This window comes from Ranitomeya variabilis, chromosome 7 (assembly GCF_051348905.1).
Source record: "Ranitomeya variabilis isolate aRanVar5 chromosome 7, aRanVar5.hap1, whole genome shotgun sequence".
In the NCBI taxonomy this organism is placed as follows: Eukaryota; Metazoa; Chordata; class Amphibia; order Anura; family Dendrobatidae; genus Ranitomeya; species Ranitomeya variabilis.
The window spans coordinates 228,104,859-228,119,908 of record NC_135238.1 but is presented as its reverse complement, the minus strand read 5'-3'; the positions used below and the strand labels follow the sequence as shown (position 1 = coordinate 228,119,908).

The 15,050-nt window shown below is 45.8% G+C and overlaps 1 protein-coding gene across 3 annotated transcripts in view; it reads left to right on the top strand.

Moving 5' to 3' along the window:
- The window catches only part of THSD7B (thrombospondin type 1 domain containing 7B), a 453,156-nt gene that overhangs the window by 305,443 nt on the left and 132,663 nt on the right, over window positions 1-15,050 (top strand). For all 3 annotated transcript variants that reach the window (XM_077273034.1, XM_077273033.1, XM_077273032.1), the window contains one exon: window positions 396-574. In XM_077273034.1, coding sequence (XP_077129149.1) covers window positions 396-574 — 179 coding nt within the window. The remainder of the gene's footprint in view (window positions 1-395; window positions 575-15,050) is intronic.

Here is a 15,050-nt window from a genome sequence, read left to right as displayed (position 1 = left end):
ATGGATAGAGAGGAAGTAAAAAAGGAAGATAAATATAAAGTAAACACATAAATAGATACTTCTATGTGTATGTTACCTACAATGATTGTAACAAAGCTTTAAAATTATGAAAGTCTATAGGTTTTTTATGGTATTTCAGCCTTATTAAACTGTATTTTGGGGTGAAATTGAAACCTAGTGACTTTTTCCTATAACCATGTTACCAATTCTTCAAAGCTAGTTAACAGGCAGTGCAAAGACCAGCGCTACGGCTGAAGACCCCAGTGTATGGTAGAAGGTAATGGGGACCAAAGATGAGGCCCCCAAGGTCACATTACCCTAATTCTTTAGTCTAGGATTAGAGGAGGTGATTATGTCCCCATCCCTTACTTTGGACTTTTCTGCTTTTTTTGCAGGATTCCTGGAGGAGCGCTGTGAGATTCCTTGTCCATTTGACTGTAAACTGAGTGACTGGTCCGGCTGGTCCTCCTGCAGCGCCTCTTGTGGATCCGGAGTGAAAGTTAGATCAAAATTTTTGAAAGAAAAACCTTATAATGGGGGGAGACCCTGCCCAAAGCTTGACCTTAAAAATCAGGTGAGTAGTGACCAAAACGAATCTGTAAAATACTATACAATATTTAATTTTAATATGAAAATGTCACATTATATGAGCGGTTCTGCTTGCTTTTATACGTTTTGCTACAAATACTGCATTTTCTACCTTTTTAATTCTATCTTTATTGTCTTTTTCTCTCGTGTTCTTTCTCTCTCGCCCTCTATCTCTCTCGCCCTCTTTCGCTCGCACCCTCTTTCGCTCTTTCCCTCTTTCGCTCTTTCCCTCTTTCGCTCTTTCGCTCTTTCCCTCTTTCGCTCTTTCCCTCTTTCGCTCTTTCCCTCTTTCGCTCTTTCCCTCTTTAGCTCTTTCCCTCTTTCTCTCACGCCCTCTTTCTCTCGCGCCCTCTTTAGCTCGCGCCCTCTTTAGCTCGCGCCCTCTTTAGCTCGCGCCCTCTTTAGCTCTTTCCCTCTTTCGCTCTTTCCCCTTTCCCTCTTTAGCTCGCGCCCTCTTTAGCTCACGCCCTCTTTCTCTCGCCCCCTCTTTCTCTCGCGCCCTCTTTCTCTCGCGCCCTCTTTCTCTCGCGCCCTCTTTAGCTCGCACCCTCTTTAGCTCGCGCCCTCTTTAGCTCGCGCCCTCTTTAGCTCGCACCCTCTTTAGCTCACGCACTCTTTCGCTCGTGCTCTTTCCCTGTCTCTTTCTCTTGCTTTCTCTAATTCAAATTCAATTAGGCTTTAATGTCATTACCAAAATACAATTAGTGTTGCCAAAGCAAAACAAAATTAGTGACAGGGGAGGGGATCAGGGTTAAGGGGATGGAATGTTAGGGGGCATAGCTTGGGCAGTAACGGTCCATTCGGAGCTCTTGTGTTCCAATCCGCTTATGACATGTGGTGACATATTAGGCGGTGATCCCCACCATTGAGTCCTCTTCCCCCAGTAGGATGCGGCGTTTTCTCTCCTCGTCCATTGATGGGAAGTCCGGGATGTGAGTGGAGAGTCTCTGGAAGTGAGAGTCCCTCACTTCTGAGAATTTGTTGCAGTGCAGAAGGAAGTGCGGCTCCTGCTAGCATTTATGGCACAGTCTGTTCTCCCGCGGCTTGTATGTGTGCCGGCGCCGCCCTGTTCCCACCTCTAGATTGTGGGCAATTAGTCTGTACAGATTCAGGGTCTGCCTGTCTTTGGGGTGGCGTAACCTCTCCAGATATGGGGCCAGTGTAGTTCCTCCGCAGTGACCGGTAGATGGTGAGTTTCTGGGCGTACTGTAATTCACTCTTCCATCCCTTTATTATCTCATCTTGCAGCTCTCTGAGGTCCCGTTATTTGGGCTTATGTCAGGGTGTGTTGCTGACTTTGGCTGGACTGGCTGCCGGGATTTGCGGCTTGTTTTGGGCTCCGGCTCAGCAGGGCTTTATGATGGTAGGAGCTGGGGTTGCTGCTCTGTATGTGCGCCCGGTGTGATAGCGCCCTCTTATGTATAGTGAGCTATATGGGTAATCAGCCCAGCTCTGCCCGACAGGCTATATTTGAGGCGCTGCTCTGGACCTGGAGGAGATATTTCCAGAACTCCAGGAGGAAGACTTTGGTTAGGTTGAGATCCTACTTTGTCTGGTTAGGACGCTAGGCCCCATACCTCGCTGCTGTACAGCAGTATACGGGTGATGACGCTGTCAAGTATCTTAAACCAGACTCTCACCGGTGGTTTGCGGTGTTACAGTTGTCTTCTGATAGCATAGAAAGTTCTGCGCTCTTTTCTTTTCAGGGCCTCTGCTGCTTGCTTGAGGCTCCTAGTTTGGCTTAGCTCCAGACCAAGGTAGGTATAGCTGCTGGTCTGATGGAAGGAGTAGGGGTCTTCTTCTGGTTCCTTCTCTGAAACACCATGACTTTGGTTGTCTTCTGGTTGATGGGCAGCGCCCATGTGGTGCTGAATGTTTCCAGCACTGCCAGGCGCTCTTTCTCTCGCGTGCTCTCTCTTGCTTTTTCTCTCGCGCTGTCTCGCTTTTTCTCTCGCGCTGTCTCGCTTTTTCTCTCGCGCTGTCTCGCTTTTTCTCTCGCGCTGTCTCGCTTTTTCTCTCGCGCTGTCTCGCTTTTTCTCTCGCGCTGTCTCGCTTTTTCTCTCGCGCTGTCTCGCTTTTTCTCTCTCGCTGTCTCGCTTTTTCTCGCGCGCTCTCTCGCTTTTTCTCGCGCGCTCTCTTGCTTTTTCTCGCGCGCTCTCTTGCTTTTTCTCGCGCGCTCTCTTGCTTTTTCTCGTGCGCTCTCTCGCTTTTTCTCGCGCGCTCTCGATTTTTCTCTTGCGCTCTCGCTTTCCCACGCGCTCTTTCCCTCACGCGCTCTTTCCCTCACGCGCTCTTTCCCTCACGCGCTCTTTCCCTCACGGTCTTTCCCTCACGCTCTCTTTCCCGCATGCTCTTTCTTTCCCTCGTGCTCTCTTTCCCTCGTGCTCTCTTTCCCTCGTGCTCTCTTTCCCTCACGCGCTCTTTCCCTCACGCTCTCTTTCCCTCACGCTCTCTTTCCCTCGTGCTCTCTTTCCCTCGTGCTTTCTTTCCCTCGTGCTCTCTTTCCCTCGTGCTCTCTTTCCCTCGTGCTCTCTTTCCCTCGCGCTCTCTTTCCCTCGCGCGCTCTTTCCCTCGCGCGCTCTCTTTCCCTCGCGCGCTCTCTTTCCCTCGCGCGCTCTTTCCCTCGCGCGCTCTTTCCCTCGCGCTCTCTTTCCCTCGCGCTCTCTTTCCCTCGCGCTCTCTTTCCCTCGCGCTCTCTTTCCCTCGCGCTCTCTTTCCCTCACGCTCTCTTTCCCTCGCGCTCTCTTTCCCTCGCGCTCTTTCCCTCGCGCTCTTTCCCTCGCGCTCTTTCCCTCGCGCTCTTTCCCTCGCGCTCTTTCCCTCGCGCTCTCTTTCCCTCGCGCTCTCTTTCCCTCGCGCTCTCTTTCCCTCGCGCTCTCTTTCCCTCGCGCTCTCTTTCCCTCGCGCTCTCTTTCCCTCGCGCTCTCTTTCCCTCGCGCTCTCTTTCCCTCGCGCTCTCTTTCCCTCGCGCTCTCTTTCCCTCGCGCTCTCTTTCCCTCTCTCTGTTTCCCTCGCGTGCTGCACTCTCTTATGTGATTCTCATATATACAAGCAGATTTCTCTATCTAGGTGTCACTATCTCTGTATCTCTATCTATTATTCATCCACCTTCATGTATTTATACTGTATTTATACAGCCATAAATTATTATGGTTACAATTTCTTCCTTCCAATAAAGACTTTTGATAATTTCCTCCTCAGTAAATGACATTAACGCCTCGTCGCAGTGGGGAATCCTAACTACATTATGTATGTACACAGGGATGAGATTACACAACGCAAACGTAATGAATCTCATTTTTGTCTGTCTTCACCGGATGATGTAAACCTCTAATAATAATATCAGAGCCACAAATGAGGTTACAAGGTGCGGTCCTGTCCGCCATACACATGCAATGGGATTAGTATATGGACATAGTGGAAATCCATTATCACTAACCCTCAGCACTGCGTTCATCTGATGGTGGAAGCCTTATTAATGGTGGTAAATGTTTCTTCCAATAAATGTGCCAGGATGGGTCATCCTGTTATTATATAGTAGGTGGTGTGTCATAAGGGAAATATTCAATTATGGCTACTAATGCCATACTGGACACCGGTTATCAGATCTGCGGAGAAGAGGCGCGAAGGCTCAATCCCCAGGAGGCGAAACTGCAAACAGCTGATTATAAGGCCGGCGTCACACTTGGCGTAAGACAATACGCCACGTATTATACGTCCGTACTACGGCCGTAATACGGAGAAATGTTCCCAAAATATTGTTCTGTAGTCAGGGTGTGTCAGCGTATTTTGCGCATGGCATCCTCCGTATGTAATCCGTATGGCATCCGTACTGCGAGATTTTCGCGCAGGCTTGCAAAACCGACATCTAATGGATTTATGTGCTCAAATGTTCGGGAAAACATATATACAGTATATATATATATATATATATATATATATATATATATATATGTCATTGAGACACATATATATATATTCTGTATTTAGATTTCATTCAGCGCGATATCTGTGAAAAGTCGGTAATTCAATTGCCGGCTTTTCATTTCTCCTGCACAAACCCGACAGGATATGAGACATGATTACATACAGTAAACCATCTCATATCCCCTTTTTTTTTTGCATATTCCACACTACTAATGTTAGTAGTGTGTATGTGCAAAATGTGGGCGCTGTAGCTGCTAAAATAAAGGGTTAAATGGCGGAAAAAATTGGCGTGGGCTCCCGCGCAATTTTCTCCGCCAGAATGGTAAAGCCAGTGACTGAGGGCAGATATTAATAGCCAGGAGAGGGTCCATGGTTATTGGCCCCCCCTGGCTACACACATCTGCCCCCAGCCACCCCAGAAAAGGCACATCTGGAAGATGCGCCTATTCTGGCACTTGGCCACTCTCTTCCCACTCCCGTGTAGCGGTGGGATATGGGGTAATGAAGGGTTAATGCCACCTTGCTATTGTAAGGTGACATTAAGCCAGATTAATAATGGAGAGGCGTCAATTATGACACCTATCCATTATTAATCCAATTGTTTGAAAGGGTTAAAAAAACACACACACATTATTAAAAATTATTTTAATGAAATAAACACAGCGGTTGTTTTAATAATTTATTGCTCTCTCAATCCATTTGCAGGCCCTCGCTTGGAAAAATAATAAACGCACAATATACATACCCTCAGCTGAACCGTCGCGTCCCACGATGTAATCCATCTGAAGGGGTTAAAATAATTTACAAGCCGGAGCCCTGCAAATGCAGCTGTGCTCGTGCTTGTAATTCCCCGGCAAATGAATGAAATGTAGGTCATTGACCTACATTTCCTTCAGTGGCGGTGATGCGCCCCCTGGTGGATGTCCTCATATGACCTGGAGCGTGGGAAAAAGTTCCCAGGCTGCAGTTCATGAGAACATCCAGCAGGGGCGCATCACCGCGACTCAATGTAAGTACAGATCCAGCTTTCCTTTCAGCACCCGGGGATTACAGGCACGAGCGAGTGTTTTATCGCAGCTCGTGCCTGTAATATTAGTTAACCCCTTCAGATGGATTACCTCGTGGGACGTGATCGGACATCAGAAGGTATGTATATTGTGCGTTTATTATTTTGCCACGCGAGGGCCTGCAAATGGATTGAGAGAGCAATAAATTATTAAAACAACCGCTGTGTTTATTTCATTAAAATACTTTTTAATAACGTGTGTGTTTTTTTTTAACCCTTTCAAACAATTGGATTAATAATGGATAGGTGTCATAATTGACGCCTCTCCATTATTAATCTGGCTTAATGTCACCTTACAATAGCAGGGTGACATTAACCCTTCATTACCCCATATCCCATCGCTACACGGGAGTGGGAAGAGAGTGGCCAAGTGCCAGAATAGACGCATCTTCCAGATGTGCGTTTTCTGGGGTGGCTGGGGGCAGATGTGTGTAGCCAGGGGGGGCCAATAACCATGGACCCTCTCCTGGCTATTAATATCTGCCCTCAGTCACTGGCTTTACCATTCTGGCGGAGAAAATTGCGCGGGAGCCCACGCCAATTTTTTCCGCCATTTAACCCTTTATTTTAGCAGCTACAGCGCTGAAATTTTGCACATACACACTACTAACATTAGTAGTGTGGAATATGCAAAAAAAATGGGGATATGAGATGGTTTACTATATGTAAACCATGTCTCATATCCTGTCGGGTTTGTGCAGGAGAAATGAAAAGCTGGCAATTGAATTACCGACTTTTCACTAACACCGCTGCGTATTTCTCGCAAGTCACACTGCTGGTCCGTGTGGAATCCGTTTTCTCGCCCCCATAGACTTTCATTGGCGAATTTTTTGCGCAATACGCTGACAAACGCAGCATGCTGCGATTTTGTAGGGCCGTAGAAAGCCGTATAATACTGAACCGTAATATACGGCTGATAGGAGCAGCCCCATTGAGAATAATTGTGCCGTTTATTTTGCGAGTTTTACGGATGTAATTTCTGCGCTCTTACGTCCGTAAAACTCGCCAGTGTGACGCCGGCCTAAGTAGTAGAGATATAATTACCCCAGAATTGACCCTATAATAATAATTATACCAGAACTGACCCTACAATAATAATTATACAGAACTGACCCTATAATAATAATTATACCAGAACTGACCCTACAATAATAATTATACAGAACTGACCCTATAATAATAATTATACCAGAACTGACCCTATAATAATAATTGCACCAGTACTGACCATATAATAATAATAATTATTATACCAGAACTGGCCCTATAATAAAAATTACATTGCTACTGATGCCCTAATAATAATTATACCAGAACTGACTCCATAGTAATAATTTATACCAGAACTGACTACATAATAATAATTATACCAGTACTGACCCCATAATAATAATTATACCAGAACTGGCCCTATAATAATAATTACAACAGTACTGACTCCATAATAATAATTATACTAGAGGTGATTTGATGATAATTTTACCGCTACTGATGCCATCATAATAATTTATACCAGTTCTGACCCGTAATAATAATTATACCAGTACTGACCCCATAATAATAATAATTATACCAGAACGGACTTCATAATAATTATATTTTAACATAAATTATGTCTTTAGTAGAGATGAGCAAATCAATTTGATGTAAATTGAATTTCTATATATTTTCGGGAACTTGTTGGACCCAGCAATACTGAACAATTTGTCATTTGCTTTGCGTAAATCGCTAAAATGGCCATCATCATTTTACACAATGCAAGAGATTGCATCAGCCAGATAAGGCTCACATGATCTCACGCGCAGCCAAGCGAGCTTCCCCATAATACCTTGCATCTATCACATCACATGGTACAGCACAGCCAATCAGGAGGGATTATAATAGCGTGTAAAAAAGTCTAGGAAGAGAATGCAGCAGCCAATTTGTGGTGAATCTGGAAAGTGAGAAGACGTCACAACTTATCCAAAGAGACAGAGAGAAAGCTGTTGTGAATTCCGTCTGTGCTCCCTCTGGTGGCCTTTAGCGATACTGCGGGTCTGGAGCTGGGCTCAGCTGCCTCATTTCCTGCTATGCTGGTTCCTATTTAACTCCACCTGGACCTTTACTTGTTGCCTGCTGTCGTTGTATTCAGTACTGGTTCTGACCTCTCCTGGATCTCCCTGGTGACCTGTCTCTTTCTGAAAAGCTAAGTCTTGCTAGTTCTTTTTGCTCATTGTTTCCTTGAATATGTTTCTCAGTATATCATGTGTTCAGTCCAGCTTGCTTATATGTGATTTTTCGCTTGCTGGTAAGCTCTGGGGTGCAGAGTGCGCCCCTCACATCGTGAGTCGGTGTGGGGGTTCTTGTACTTTCTGCGTGGATAGTTTTTGATAGTTTTTGTACCGACCGCACAGATCCCTTGCTTTCTTCTGTCTATTTAGTGTTAGCGGGCCTCATTTGCTTAAACCTGTTTTTCATTCCTACGTTTGTATTTTCCCCTTAACTCACCGTCATTATTTGTGGGGGGCTGTCTAAACTTTGGGGTTATTTCTCTGAGGCAAGTGAGGCTTTGCTTTCTCTCTAGGGGTAGCCAGTTTCTTAGGCTGTGAAGAGGCGTCTAGGTCTTTAGGTAACGCTCCACGGCTGCCTTTAGTGTGTGTGTGGATAGGTTCAGGATTGCGGTCGGTATAGTTCCCACATTCCCGGAGCTTGTCCTACTATTCAGGTTTACCTATCAGGTCAGTTTGGTGATCCTACCACCGGATCATAACAGAAAGCATTATTAGAAATTATTCAAGAAACTACAAGGCTGCATTCACACATGGTGGACTCATTGCATTTTTATGCCGTAAGCTCGGATAAAAACACATTGTTTTGCCACAATTTTCAATATCTTTGCGGTGAATACAGCCTAAAGATCATGTGTCACGGCTCAGCAGTGAAGATTTGTGTCATATAGGTTTTTCTGGACAACTGGAGGTTTTGGAGGACTTTCCATTTGTCATAAATGGAATTTTCTAAATTTGGTCAGTCTGGCAAATTCTAATTTTAAAAGATTGTCTCATCTCTAAATTGTTGTTCTTAGATCGGAGGCATAGGGGACTCCATCTTCCAAGTTCTGGCACACACCCGAGCCATATACATGACGTCTACCCGTTACGATCCCATAATACTTTTATGAGATTTGTTTTATTAAAATGTATAAAATTAGATAAATAAAAAATGGCAAAATAAAGTGTGAGAATCCTCGGTTCTGATCATAAATGTTCCTCCTTTTGTCTGCATTGATGGTGAATAGAAGATACGAATTCCTCGTTCCAAAGTGTTCCGCACCGCAGGCAAAGATGAAACCTACGGAGAAATCAATATTCCCTCCTTGTGCTAGCGCTTTATTTTGTTTGGAGTTGGTTCATATTATTACGGAGTCTGGATAAGCAGTCAGAAGAATGAAATCAATTAAAAGTAGTTGAGCCAATATCTGTGGCGACCAGCGTGGAATGCGCTTTGATTTTCTTTCGGCGCTGTCATTTTTACACTGGGGTAATAAATCCTGAAAACATGGCCGTCCCTGCGTGGATTTAAACAGCCACTTCCTATTTGTCAGATCCAAAGCTGTAATGATGCTCCTCACTAGTATACAATTTCTACAGTAATGATGATGAATGTGCTCCTGCCATGACAAATCAACTGCAGAGATGATTTTCCTAATTGGGGAGCTGTAAGATGTATTTGAGTCCCGAAACAAAGAGGTCTCCAGCGCCATCAACTGAAGGTCGCAATGATCTAAGCCAATATTGACCCTTTAAAGGAGTTTTATGTGAAAGGAGGAAAATCAATAAATGATTAAAAAAATACATTATTATAAATTGATAAATACCTTTTAATTATATTATTTACGCTCATCTTGTGTAGGGGGCAAATGTAGAGTCAGGGAAAGATATACCATGTTCCAAATTATTATGTAAATGATATTTTTCTCGGATTTTCCTAAATGGTCGGTGCAAATGACAGTCAGTCTAATAAAAGTCATCACCCGTTAGATTATACATCGAATTTTATTGAAGAAACCTCCCAATGATAACAGTATAATCTCCAAAATGAATAAAAACTCACAATGCAATGTTCCAAATTATTAGGCACAGTAGAATTTCTAAACATTTGATATGTTTTAAAGAACTGAAAATGCTCATTTGTGGAATTTGCAGCATTAGGAGGTCACATTCACTGAACAAAAAAGCTATTTAACTCCAAAACCTCCTAACAGGCCAAGTTACATGTTAACATAGGAGCCTTCTTTGATATCACCTTCACAATTCTTGCATCCATTGAACTTGTGAGTTTTTGGAGAGTTTCTGCTTGTATTTCTTCCCTCCCAGAGCTGCTGTTTTGATGTGAACGGCCTCCCACCCTCATAGATCTTTTGCTTGATGATTCTCCAAAGGTTCTCTATAGGGTTGAGGTCAGAGGAAGATGGTGGCCACACCATGAGTTTATCTCCTTTTATGCCCATAGCAGTCAATGACTCAGAGGGATTCTCTGCAGCATGAGATGATGCATTGTCAGCATGAAGATGATTTTGCTCCTGAAGGCACGTTTCTGCTTTTTAGACCATGGAAGAAAGTTGTCAGTCAGAAACTCTATATACTTTCCAGAGGTCATTTTCTCACCTTCAGGAACCTTAAAGGGCCCCACCAGCTGTTTCCCCATGATTGCAGCCCAAAACATGACTCCTCCACCTCCTTGCTGACGTCGCAGCCTTGTTGGGACATGGTGGCCATCCACCAACCATCCACTACTCCATCCATCTGCACCATCCAGGGTTGCTCAACACTTATCAATAAACAAGACTGTTTGAAAATTAGTCTTCATGTATGTCTGGGCCCACTGCAACCGTTTCTGCTTGTGAACACTGTATAGGGGTGGCCGAATAGTAGGTTTATGCACCACAGCAAGCCTTTGAAGGATCCTACACCTTGAGGTTTGAGGGACTCCAGAGGCACCAGCAGCTTCAAATATCTGTTTGCTGCTTTGTAATGGTATTTTGTCAGCTGCTCTCTTAATCCAATTAATTTGTCTGGCAGAAACCTTCCTCATTAAGCCTTTATCTGCATGAATTCTGTCTGTGCTCTGCTTCAGTCACAAATCTCTTCACAGTACGATGATCACTCTTAAGTATTCATGAAATATCTAATGCTTTCATACCTTGTCCAAGGCATTGCACTATTTAATGCTTTTCAGCAGCAGAGAGATCCTTTTTATTTCCCATACTGCTTGAAAATTGTGGCTGCTTAATAATGTGGAACATCATTTTTAAGTAGTTTTCCTTTAATTATAATCACCTGGAAAACTAATTATCATGTGTTTAAGACTGATTTCAGTGATCCATTGAGCCCTGAGACACAATACCATCCACGAGTTTATTTGAAAAACAAAACAATTAAATCTTTATGACACTTAAATCCAATGTGCATAATAATTTGGAACACGGTGTAGAGTTGAGCTCGCCCGTATTCACTATTTGAAGATCCGGAGTAAAGGAAGCTTCCGTGCCTTGGAAGTGAATAATTGCAAAGAAAGAAAATTCCAGCTCCACGAAAATCCCAAAACTCTTCTTTATTCGTGTGAATGGAAAACAGTCCAGTCAGTGGATTAAAATGTCAAATGTAGAGTACCGTATTTCAGAACGACGGACGATTTTAGTGGTGAGCGAACGTGCTTGGAGAAGATGTTATCTGAGCATGCTCGTATGCTAACTGAGTGTCTTCGGCGTGCTTGAAAAATATGTTCGAGTCCCCGCAGCTGCATGTCTCATGTCTGTTCAACAGCCGCAACACATGCATGGATTGTTTGTTTGTTAGGCAATCTCTGCATGTGTAGCGACTGTCGAAGAGCCATGATTATGCAGGCACATGGACTCGAATATATTTTTCGAGCACGTTGAAGACACTTGGTTAGTACACGAGCATGCTCAAATAACACCTAATTCGCTCATCACTTCTGCCGGTACATTACTGAACACAAAAACTGTCCTGAACACACACACCAGGATGGGCTGTGTAAGCAGAGAATGCTCTCCTACTTTCTCTGGCCTTGAGGAGAGACTCCAGTGAATGTGTGCATATCAAAGCTGAGATTATCTTTCAGCTGAGGCACAGGCAGCTAGGTTAGAAGTTGCAAGCACAGAGGAGGAGGGACGGGACAAGATGCCTGCTGTGGGAGATGTAAATGCTGCTACTTGTATACACTGTTCGAAAACCTCTTCCACAGCTTTGATCTACTCCCGTCCATCCTCCTCACGGGTCATGATTTCCGACATTGCTGCCTGTGCTTCAGCTGAGTTGGTATATCAGCTTTGACATAGGAGAACCGTCACAATTAACACAACCCATCCTCTTGTCTGTTTAGGACGGGTTTTATATTACAGTACCATGATTGCAGCTGTTTTTTTGTGATCAAGACAAGTGTAACTAAATAATAATGTACAGTACTTATCAATTTACTTATAATGTATTTTGTCATATATTAATTTTCTAGAACACCTTTAAAGATCCTTGCCGCATGACTTGACAAAACCTCCTTACGTAGTTGTAGCGCCCCCACTGCCGCAGGGCCGAGGGGTACCCGGTACCGGGCCTCTGAGTCTCTGCTCTGGGATTGTCACGGTGGCTAGACCCGGTCCGTGACCCTGCTGAGGGGCGTACAATGAAGGTGGTGGTATGGGATGTCGTTATGGTGTGGTGAAGTGCCGGTCGCGGTAAATAATGAGGACACCAGGTTGCAGTCTCTTTACCTCTTTACTGAAGGCTTCAGGGTCCTCAGTCCGGAATACGGTTAACCAGGCTGCGCAAGTCCGGCCGGTCCGATGGCACCTCCAGAGTTCCCTTTGCAGGTGGAAATCTGTGCCTACCTTCTAGCGCTGTGTGTTGCGGTCCTCCCCTGCTGTGCTCACGGGATAGTCCCCACAACTGTTGTGTCTGTTTCTCGTGTTCCCTCACAACTCGATTCTGATGTTCTTCCACGTCCCCCCAGATCTTATGGGTAGGACGCACCCGTATGACGGGGAGGCTCGGAGCTCTTCCGGGACTCTAGCGTCGCCCCACTCCTGTTGTTACCCCCCCTGTGTCTTCCTAGGTCAATTGGGTGAGACAGCCCGCCTATAACTGACTGTCCTGCCGTAGGTTTGAAGTTTGGCCTGGAGCTTTGTTGTAGCGCCCCCACTGCCGCAGGGCCGAGGGGTACCCGGTACCAGGCCTCTGAGTCTCTGCTCTGGGGTTGTCACGGTGGCTAGGCCCGGTCCGTGACCCTGCTGAGGGGCGTACAGTGAATTATAGTGGTGGTGGTGCGGTGCAGTAAATAACGAGGACACCAGGTTGCAGTCTCTTTACCTCTTTACTGAAGGTCTCTGGGTCCTCAGTCCGGAATACGGTTCACCAGGCTGCGCAAGTCCGGCCGGTCCAATGGCACCTCCAGAGTTCTCTTTGCAGGTGGAAATCTGTGCCTACCTGCTAGCGCTATGTGTTGTGGTCCTCCCCTGCTGTGCTTACGGGATAGTCCCCACAACTGTTGTGTCTGTTTCTCGTGTTCCCTCACAACAACTCGATTAGATGATGTTCTGCTAATCCTCCGTCCCTCCCGGTGTTATGGTTGGGACGCACCCGTATGACGGGTAGGCTCGGAGCTCTTCCGGGACCCTAGAGTCGCCCCTCTCCACAGGTTGCCCCCCATGTCTGCATAGGTGATTTAGGTGAGACAGCCCGCCTGTGACTGACTGTCCTGCCGTTGGTTTGAAGTATTGCCTGGAGCTAGATATATGAATACTTCCTCGGCATTCCGGCCGCCGGTTGTGCGCCTCAGTAGGATGTTGCCTCGGTCTTACAGCACGACTCCTACTGGTATTCTCCTTCTTGCTTTGATCTCGTTTCTCACTCAGCACAATATATCTCGCTTCTGATCCTTTCTTAGGGCACCGCCGCTATGCTGAGCAGGCACGGTCCCGTTGCGTTCCTTCTTGTAGCCAGGCCTCTGTCAGGGTCCCAAACCTGACAGGGACCCTACCGAATCTTCCCCCACAACACCCTCTGCCACCAGGTGTTGTCTGGTCCAACCCAGTCAGCTTTCTAAACTAACTTCCTGCCTGACCCCCAGTTTACCCACACGGTGAGGAGTGGCCTAATAAATAGCACCCTTAGCTCCCCCTGGAGGCCAGACTGTGAAATGTATTGATGTATGTGATACCTGGTCAGATTAACTCCTTCAGTGCCATCAGACGTACCATAGCCCCCCTTAGCGGCGGAGCCACAGTCCTGCAACGACCAGGACTCTGGGGCGCTGCACTATACTTCCTCGGCGTTCCGGCCACCGGTTATGCGCCTCAGTAGAATGTTGCCTCATCTTACAGCACGACTCCTACTGGTATTCTCCTTGTTGCGTTGATCTCGTTTCTCACTCAGCACAATAAACCTCGCTTCTTGTCCTTTCTTGGGGTACCGCCGCTATATCGTGCAGGCGCGGTCCCGTAACGTTCTCTCTGGTTGCTAGGCCTCTGTCAGGATCCCACCCCTGACAGGGACCCCTCCGAATCTTCCCCTACAACACCCTCTGCCACAAGGTGTTGCCTGGTTCCAACCCAGTCAGCTTTCTGTCCTAACTTCCTGCCTAACCCCCAGTTTTACCAGATTGTGAGGAGTGGCCTAATACATAGAACCCTTAGCTCCCCCTGGAGGCCAGACTGTGAAGTGTATTGGTGTCTGTGATACCTGGTCAGATGAACTCCTTCAGTGCCATCAGACGTACCACAGCCCCCCTTAGTGGCGGAGCAACAGTACTGCAACGACCAGGACTCTGGGGCGCTGCATAGACAGCTGTTTCAAGGTTCTTGCCCTTGATCAGAGCAAAATAGGAGATGGGTTGACTGAGTGAGAAGCCATTGACAGACTTCTGGAGGGTAAAGATAATTTTTTTAAGGCGAGTGCAAAGACAGCACAGGGAGACTTATAAGTCAGAAAATGCATCATAGGTAAAACGTAAGCAAATAATCCTGAGACAGCTGTCTGTAAATGGAGTTCAAAGAGAAATTGAGGAATTGATTAGGACCCGTTGAAGCGCAACCGCGTGAAACGGCCGTCGTCCTTCTGTTCCACGTTCTCCCATTGTACCTGCACATGCTTTGATTAAAGGACTGTTTGCATTTTGGACCGGTGAGTGCACTCCATTTTTTTCTTTGTTTTGGATTGTAAATGGAGTTCTTTTCCTTTTGGAAAAATTCTGGTTTGGCATTCTGTCCTAAGTTACGTGACAAGGCTTAGGCTATGTGCACACGTAGGAAATGTTGTGCAGAATTTTCTGCACAAAATCCGCATCTCCTGGCAGAATTCGCAGCTGCGGATTTGCCGCTGTTTTTATGCAGATTTGCCGCGGAATTGATGCGGATTTTGTGCAGTTTTTCCCACTGCGGATTTCTATCATGGAGGGGTGCAGAAACGCTGCAGAT